The 9,796-nt window shown below is 31.0% G+C and overlaps 2 protein-coding genes across 2 annotated transcripts; one reads left to right on the forward strand and one right to left on the reverse strand.

Moving 5' to 3' along the window:
• The first annotated feature begins 4,114 nt into the window (after positions 1-4,114).
• Positions 4,115-8,038, forward strand: LOC120142082 (GABA transporter 1-like). Its single transcript, XM_039156848.1, has 6 exons — positions 4,115-4,247; positions 4,832-5,062; positions 6,369-6,466; positions 6,687-6,873; positions 6,955-7,319; positions 7,484-8,038. The coding sequence occupies exons 2-6, from the start codon at positions 4,840-4,842 to the stop codon at positions 7,862-7,864; spliced, it is 1,254 nt and encodes a 417-aa protein (XP_039012779.1). The 5' UTR covers positions 4,115-4,247; positions 4,832-4,839; the 3' UTR covers positions 7,865-8,038.
• LOC120142083 lies at positions 8,031-9,201 on the reverse strand. The gene is made up of 3 exons (XM_039156849.1): positions 9,069-9,201; positions 8,854-8,972; positions 8,031-8,306 (listed from the first exon to the last, which is right to left on the reverse strand). Exons 1-3 carry the CDS (start codon positions 9,148-9,150, stop codon positions 8,190-8,192), a joined length of 318 nt encoding a protein of 105 aa, XP_039012780.1. The 5' UTR covers positions 9,151-9,201; the 3' UTR covers positions 8,031-8,189.
• Positions 9,202-9,796: the final 595 nt, after the last annotated feature.

The raw sequence follows: 9,796 nt of genomic DNA on the forward strand, positions 1-9,796 counted from the left end.
GTCGGTTTGTGTCGATACTTTATAAAAATATATTGATCCATAACAATATAACATGTAAAAAAATGACAAAACCGGTCTATAAATGACAAATCAGATAAAGCGCTACAGAATATATTGAAAGTGTCGATACTTTATAAAAATATATTAATCCATAACAATATAACATGTAAAAAATGACAAAATCGGTCTATAAATGACAAAACAGGTAAAGCGCTACCAGATATATTGAAAGTGTCGGTACTTTATAAAAATGTGTCGATCCATAATAATATAACAGGTAAAAAAATGACAAAACCGGTCTATAAATGACAAAACAGGTAAAGCGCTACCAGATATATTGAAAGTGTCGATACTTTATAAAAATGTATCGATCCATAACAATATAACATGTAAAAAAATGACAAAACCGGTCTATAAATGACAAAACAGGTAAAACGCTACCGGATATGTTGATAGTGTCGATACTTTATAAAAATGTATCGATCCATAATAATATAACAAGTAAAAAAATGACAAAACCGGTCTATAAATGACAAAACAGGTAAAGCGCTACCGGATATATTGAAAGTGTCGATACTTTATAAAAATGTATCGATTCATAACAATATAACAGGTAAAAAAAATGACAAAATCGTTCTATAAATGACAAAACAGGTAAAGCGCTACCGAATATGTTGATAGTGTCGATACTTTATTATAAGTATCGACACTTTTGGAATTTAAAAGAGAAGAAGTTATAGCACTAATAAAGTGTCGATACTTTATAAAAATGTATCGATCCATAATAATATAACAGGTAAAAATATGACAAAACTGGTCTCCAAATGACAAAACCGGTAAAGAGCTACCGATATGTTGAAAGTGTCGATACTTTATTATAAATATCGATACTTTTGGAATTTAAAAGAAAAGACGTTATAGCGCTAATAAAATGTCGATACTTTATAAAAATGTATAGATCCATAACAATATAATATGTAAAAATATGACAAAATCGGTCTCTAAATGACAAAATCGATAGTAAAAAAGTGTGCTTGTGTGGTTATTTTTATTTCAGAATTTTCATTTTTTAATACAAAAAGTTGGATATTTTAAGCAAAACACAGTAAGAAAAGAACAAAAACTTTGCAGTAACAAAAGAATAACATTGGGAAACACACCATGTTATCAGTTTCTCAAAGAACAAAAACTCAGAAACAGGTAAATTTATAATGTAATCGGTAAAAATATATTGGTTAATTAGCAAATAGGTTTACATTATGTATCGACACTCTTTAAATATGTGTCGATACTTTTTTCCCAAAATGAAAGCACAACGAGGTGCACGCATAAAGTGTCGATACATTTAAAATTGTATCAATCCCAAAAACATAAAAACCGATAATTATAATGTAATAGGTAAATTTGCAATGTTACTGGTTTAAATATACATGTTTAGTTATAAAATAAGTCAATATAAACACCACTTATTACATTATATAAGCGTTACCTAATATATTATTGTACTTGATAATATTTTCGGATAAATGATATAACATAACCGGTCTAAATTTTAACATGTCATTTATTTAACAGATCACGCCATTTTTTAACCGTTTTTTAGACGCCGCACAACAGGAGTTTCTGGTCACAAAACTTTGACGACAGACTTTACTCAAGCTTTCTTTTTCGGTTTAAATAAGTTCGAAATTTTATATTATTTTAAAATTTAAAATTTAATTTTAAAATTTTATATATTTATAACATTAAATTTTCGTTAAAAAGTTGTTTTATTTTTATATATTATTATATCGATAAATAATGATAAAATTAAATAAAAAATAATTCTTAAATAATATTAATATATATTTTAAATTTGTAATTTTTTATATAAGTTATGAGCTTATTTTGATATAAGATAATTTATATTAAACCCATTGAATGATTTCAATCGTATAGTGGGTGTTATTTTCCTTAGAAGTTTCGAGTTTAAACAACTACGAAATTTGTGTGCATTGCTAATAACTAAAAAAAATCATGAACCTATATTACATTGTAATTATCCAAACAAGTAAAAAATATTATATTCAAAATCTAAGCAAATATATATATATATATATATTTATTTATATTTAATAAACTATTAGTAAATCATCAAGTTACATCATTAATGAAAGGGTAAACTATAAGTTTAGTACCACTATTATTACTTTTGTTCTGTTTTGGTACCTAAATTTTAATTTTTTTCAAAGTCGTACCTAATGTCTAGTACTTTATGCTTCAATTTGATATCCCGCCGTTAATAAATTAATAAAACTATTGACATGATATTTTTTTTTTCAATGATAATGTGATATTATTTATGGCAACACGTTAATATATTCGTTAAGTTTTAACGACGAGATACCAAAAAGAAACATAAACCAAACGTTAGGTATAGTTTTGAACAAAAATAAAGTTTGACTACTAAAACGGAACAAAAATAATTATTTAGGTACTAAACTTATAATTTACCCTTGATAAACAGTAAATAGTAAATATTTATTAAGGGTAAATTATAATTATTTAATAAATAGTAAAAAATTGACCAAAACCCAATTCAAGAAAAAATATATGAGGTATCTGAGCTTGAAGGAATTAATCCAATTCTTCCCTCTGGCGTTTGATTTGGATACCCAAATCATCAGATATTATAGACTAAAAAATAGGTGAGTTTGGAACAAGATTTTGATGTTGGTATTCATAACTTTGATTTGATTTTGCTGTAAATGTTGTTGATTGCCAAAAGATAAGCGGAGTCTCTATTGGGTCTTTGAAGTTGAAAATGTCTATCAATTGAGGCAATTGCTTGTGCAAAGAAAATGAATTGGTCATTGCCGTTGTTGTCCGCTTTGACTTCTTTTCCTCTTTCCTTGGATTGTTATTGCTTCCATTGTTGAAGAACACATGAGATTGATCAATACAAACCCCTCCTTGTTGTTGTAATGAAAGTTGAAAACTTATGTTGCCCACTTCTGAAAAATTCATGCCGGCAAGAATAATACATAAATAGATGAAAATCAAGTTGCAGGCACGCGTGGCGCAACTTAACATCGGCTTTGTTACAAGCATCGGTAGTTGAGAAATATTAGTGACCTTTTATGTAATTTACTTTTTTTAATTTTAAATATTTATTGTGTCATGTCAACGATTTGTTAAAAGTCCATAATATTTAATCATCAATGATCACATCTTAACTAAATAAAAACTAAAATATATGAATTCTATATTTTTTTAATTCAATGAAAAAAATTATACAAAACTTAAACGAAAGTTATCAATTTTATAGTTTACCGTAATAAAAACAATAATATGGGAAAGTACATGATGGAATGAACAATGTGAAAGTCAGCTGGCCATTAGCCAATGTTTCCTCTATATTAGGATTGTAAATGAGATTAGACAGATCGCGAACTATTTAAGATCGACTCGGTCAAGGTTTGATAAATACTCGGATTGAATGGACTCGACTCGAACTTGAGCTCGACTTGAATTCTTAACGAGCCAAAACGAGCTACTTGATACTCGACTTGAAAAGCTTGTGAGTAGCTCGAAAATATAATATATTAAAATTTTATTTTTTAAAAAAAAATTATTAATAATATTAACATTTATGTGTTGATTTTTTTTTTAAAAATACAATAAGACTTTTATGTATTTAAAGTTCAGGTTCGAGTTTGAGTGTGAGGATTTAATTTTGTTAAGTTTAAGATTTTTTTCTTCATTTCGAGCCTTTTCGAGTTGCTCACGAGCTTCAATTCAGGATTTCGAGTTCTAGTTGAGCTTAAAAATTTTAAACTTGCGAGTTTTCGAGTCGAGTCGAACTCGATTTCATAATTTTCGAGTATAATCGAACTCAACTCGGCTCGTTTACACTCCTACTCCATATCTAATGGTAATATCGTTCTTTTATTTCATTCTCTTTTTAAATTAAAAAATCCAGCAATATTGTTTGACTTGACTGACACCATAAACAAACGTGATAGTATATTAGTATATATATTTCCACCGTTTTGGGATCTTCAACTCCAAAGTAGGCTTTGGAAGGATAAAAACAAACATTTTTGCTTAGCTAAATCTGAGAGAAAGAGATATGGGTACTTTGGGTTCATCTCCAAACTCCAGAGTCGTGCATGAAGGTGGAGAAAATGATAATCTTCCCCACAAGCACCTTTCTCACACGGATCAAGATCTTGATGCTGGTGCTCGTTTTGTTCTTAAATCCAAAGGTATATTCACTTCACTTTGCTTCTTCCCATGATAGTCCAAATGACACCGATTAAAAATAATCGTCTTCTTAAATATTTTAAATTATCATGTATTTTTAAATTATTTATTGATATATATTTGTAAATTCGCTTTTTTTCCCCTAAGCATAAAATTTTATCTCCCCCGCTCTTCTTCTTTTGTTCTCCTGGATTCATCATGTATGATCTCAAACTTTATTTTTTCTGCTGGCTGCCCCTTTCATTTCCCGCCTACCGTTTCATGTCCTCTTCCCTTACCTTAATATCTCATCACAAACTCCAACACGATTACTATATTTTGTCAAAATTAGAAGAAAAACGATCTTAAGCTTACGTATCTATGATAGCCATGGAAGCCGCCAACCTGACAAGCCTTGCGTACCAGAAATCTATATTTCTAATTTGAAGTCTTCAGATAGAAACGGAACTACTTTACAAAAAGGCAAGTTTATATATGGGCTAAAAATGAAATCATTTTAAAAAGTATTAAAAGATCTAGATGTTAAGTAATTAATACGAGTTTAATTAAATTACATAGATGTTTTAAAGAAATCAGAATTGGGCAGGGTCATGGATGCACTGTGGTTACCACTTGACAACATCAATTGTAGCGCCGCCGCTTCTGAGTCTTCCGTTTGCTTTCACCTTCCTCGGATGGGCTGCCGGAATTATGTGTTTGGTGGTCGGTGCATTGGTCACTTTCTATTCTTACAATTTGCTATCTCTTGTCATTGAGCACCATGCTCAATTGGGTCGTCGACATCTTCGTTTCAGAGACATGGCCAACGACATCTTAGGTAAGAAGCATACTTCAAATTGCAAATATAATAATAATAATGGTAAACTATCTATTTGATCACCCATCTATTACTTAATTTTTGTTTTAGTCACCCAATTATTGTTTTTGTTCAAAATCACCAACGTTATGTTTTGGTTTTGGGTTAGTCACTCATCGTTAAACAATTAATAATAATGTTGATATGTCATCATAAAATAATGTTATATCAAACTTACAGTTAATTTTTTAACAATTTATTAATACATCATAAAATGGGTGATGGTTTGATGAATGATTAGAAATTGAGAGGCTTCTTTCTTTTGCATTATTGATTGACAAAAATGCGTCCTTGTACATATTAAATGAACAAACTTAAATGCATATGACCAAGCCATACGCGGTCCATTATATACCTTACATTTGTGAATTACTGTATGGTTCCAAATTCTTTTTTAAATCAGCAATTAATTACACAAATATATTAAAGAAAACATTTAATTTATTGACTCCATTATTAAAATATTTTGTTATTTTTTTGGCTAATCTGTTACAATGTTTAGTTTTAATAATGAAAACTGTTAATAACACATAGAGTAAGGTTTTAGCGTGTAAAACTGACCAAAATGATGGAAGTACTGGACACTAGGACTCCATCAAGTCCAATGGTTTGCACCTAAATCGAGACTTTAATGCCAATTTGATGGGGTTGTGGGGTAGAATGAGTTTTCATTTGGTTGGTGAGCAAGGTTACTCACATTAAATGAAGATATATTATATAAAAAAAATCTTTTTTACAAGCAGTCTTAATCCACAACAATATTTTTATTTAAAAAATATTAAAAAAATATATATAAAAATAGATTAAAATTGTTATTTATTAACGTTAGAATATTTTTCTTTAGAAATAATCTTAATATATATTTTTACTATTAAAAGATATTAGTCAATGACATATGCCAGTGGATTAAAGCTATCTGTAGCGAAAAATACAATGTCACCAGTATATAAAAAAATAACCCATTCATTTTTATATAACATATTACTTTATATGTATAAAGTCATAAATAACCCATAATATTTATATAACATATCTGATGAATCTTTTGAAATTTTCAGGTGGATCTTCCTAATTCGACAGCATCCTTTTTTTTAACCTTTATTGATTAATTTCAAGAAAATTAAAATATTAATTTATTTTTTTATAAATTAAGATTTGTTTATGTTAGATTGGGTTTTTTTAGTCATTGAACGATTTTGTGATCTTGATTTTGTATAAAATGTTAAGCTTTATTTCAGCAGTTTTAACACAATATTGGGACTGGCAGGGCCAAGATGGGGTCGTTATTTTGTTGGGCCAATTCAATTCATGGTGTGCTATGGTGCTGTAATAGCATGCACTCTTCTTGGAGGACAATGTATGAAGGTAAGCTCCTAATTAACCCCACCTCCCTTTTTATAGTTTAAATATTAAAAGCAACCTGCACAAACCAAGCGAACTCAATGGTTATAATGTTTACAGGGGCGTTTGAGAGTTCATTGTCAAATGATTAAAAATCTTTTGTAATTATCTTAGATTATTGAAAACAAAAAACTAAAAGCAACCATTCATCAATTATAGTCCTTAATTTTTTCAATTCTTGCAGGCAATTTATTTGCTATCAGAACCAAATGGGAGCATGAAGCTTTACGAATTCGTGATTATATTTGGATTGTTGATGCTGATTTTAGCTCAAATCCCATCTTTTCACTCACTAAGGCACATTAATTTGATATCTTTGTTTCTATGCCTTGCCTATAGCGCCTGTGCCGCTGCTGGCTCCATATATATCGGTAATTCTGCATGTTGAAAACTTTGTTTCAATCATCTGTTTGTTAAACTGATTCTGGATAATTTTGTGTTAATGTTTCCAGGAAATTCTTCGAAGGGACCGAAGAAAGATTATAGCCTGGAAGGTGATACCGAAAGTCAAATTTTTGGAATCTTCAACGCTATTGCCATTATCGCCACAACTTATGGCAATGGTATCATTCCGGAGATTCAGGCAACTATTGCACCGCCAGTGAAGGGGAAGATGTTCAAGGGGTTATGCGTTTGTTACACAGTACTTACAGTGACTTTCTTCACTGTTGCCATCTCTGGTTACTGGGCATTTGGCAACGAATCTGAAGGCCTTTTACTTAGTAATTTCTTGGATGATGGGAAACCTCTGGTGCCAAAATGGTTCATCTTGATGACAAACCTCTTCACCATTCTCCAACTATCAGCAGTTGGTGTGGTAATTACATACCTTCCCTCCCTTTTTCCGAGCATCATATCTTCATTGTTCAGACTCTTCATTTTTCTTAAAATAATCATATCAAACACTTTCTTCCAAATTTGAGCAACATACGTTCATGTATTTGGTACATATCTTCAATAAAACAAGGTCTTTTGTCACAGGTCTACTTGCAGCCTACAAATGAAGTGCTGGAAGGCACATTTGCAGATCCAAATAGCAAAGAGTTCTCTATCCGTAATGTTATCCCAAGGTTGGTTTCGAGATCACTGTCTGTTGTTATTTCCACAACAATTGCAGCAATGCTTCCATTTTTTGGAGACATCAATGCAGTCATTGGAGCTTTTGGTTTCATGCCCCTCGACTTCATTTTACCTGTTGTTTTCTTCAACTTGACGTTTAAGCCATCGAAGCGAAGTCTTGTTTTTTGGTTGAATGTTACCATTGCAGTGGTTTTCTCTGCACTTGGAGTTATAGCAGCCGTTGCAGCAGTAAGACAAATAGCTCTTGATGCCAAAAATTATAGATTATTTGCTAATGTATGATGTAATCCAGCCCCAAGTCTATCAACGCATGGCCTTGTATCTAGTAGATCCTTCATTAAAATGGGAGGGAGAAACTGTTGAACGAATTCAATGATATTGCAGAATGAATCAAATCTTTGATTAAAATTTATGTATTGCAATTGCTGAAAGGTAGCAACAGAAGCTCAAGGGGGAGGGGTAAACAAGAAACATCAGATGCAAATCTGCAACATACAGCTCAATGACAATTTATTTCTACCTGTCATACAAAAACCTAAGATGGAGCAATGAAGATGTAATGCTGCTAAATATCATATGCGCAATAAAGCTCTAATACTTTTCAAATTTATGAATCCGTATCTTCTAAATGTCCGAATTCCTTCATCCAAAAAGATTTTGCTTCTTCAGGCGTCCGAAATGTCCAAATATGGGACTCGGCTTTCTCGCGAGCTACCAGAATTTCCTGTTTTCAGCAGGAGTAGTTCATTATTCAGGAAAAAAACAGCACAGGTAAAATGCAACTGCAATTTGAAGTTTTTTCTAGGAAGAAAAACCAAATAGTTGGGCAGACAATAAGCCTACCTACAGTTCCTGGTCATCATTCCCTTACATGAATGTTAGTGTCATTGGCATTCATAAAAATGAAATACTGTGGCGGATTTACAATTTACAAGAATATGGCGGATTTAGGATACTAAGAAAGACCCAGTTTAAGAATTGAAATTGAGAACAAGTTCATAGACTCTTAGTAAGGGATTTTTCAATTGAAATTTATATCTTACAGTGATTAATGACCAAAACCGACTCATTTGGAAATATATTGTACACGTACAGTTGTCAAGTGTTGTCTTCAATCGTTCCTCTAATCAGATTTTAGCTTATGAACCACTATTTAAGCATAAAGAAACTACTAACTAGTTTACAAAACAAATTTCACAAATAAAAATTAAATCTAAGTTTAACTAATATTTAACTTAAAAAATAAATAAATAAAGAGAGGGGGAAAGAACCTCGAGTTGAGAAGAGGGTTTGGTTTTCAAATACAAACAATCCCAAAGAGCACTCCACTTCCCATAGCAATTATCAAGAACTCCTACTCTATAATATTGTTGCAATTGATGAACCGGGGCTGCCAAATAAATCACCAAAACCATTCATTAGCTAAAATGGGTAAACTAAAATTCTTAAGAAAAAAGAAGAAGGGGAAATATAGAGGGGTGTTTACAATAGCAAAACCAGAGAGCATCGAAGCATTTGGTGCAGGATACGCGACGCTGAGTAGCATAGGATTCTTTTTCGGCACTCATTTTTCTTCTCCGCCAAACTTGCACGCCGATCTGGTCTGCCTCTGAATTCGATTCTTTGTTGTTTTTATGTTCCGGATTTGCCGTGAAATCGAATAGAGGAATAAAACGACGGCGTTGAAGATATTTTGGGTTAGAGTTGGGCTTGGGGTATCAACCCTGAGCTGAAAATATAGTTGAATTACTGGGCCCAAAGTTCATTACCACTTTGGTAAAAAAATTATTGGTCTAATTATTATTTAGTCCCTGTACTATGTTGAAATCAGGATTTAAAGCGTTTATTTTCCTTTTGGAATATTTGGTCTTTCTATTTCCATAATTAGCGTGTTTATAGGCAATATTGTGGGAATAATATTTATTTATTTATTTATTTAAAAGGTTTCCAGACGACTTTATTTAGAAAAGTATCATCCTTTTGATAAATGTGTATCATGTTGACAATATTTTTTAAAATAGTGTAGGACATGTTTTTACTGACGTGATAATTTTTATGGGCATAGTCTTTAATATTAATGTCATCCAAGATTAAAATAAAATAAATTATAATTATGAGTCAAAAACTAAAAAAATATGAATTTTATTCAAAAGTAAATGATACATACTATATGGATAAAAAACATGTATTTATACGAGCACAGGCCATCAGAAG

This window comes from Hibiscus syriacus, unplaced genomic scaffold, assembly GCF_006381635.1.
Source record: "Hibiscus syriacus cultivar Baekdansim isolate YM2019G1 unplaced genomic scaffold, ASM638163v2 tig00110819_pilon, whole genome shotgun sequence".
Classification (NCBI taxonomy): Eukaryota; Viridiplantae; Streptophyta; class Magnoliopsida; order Malvales; family Malvaceae; genus Hibiscus; species Hibiscus syriacus.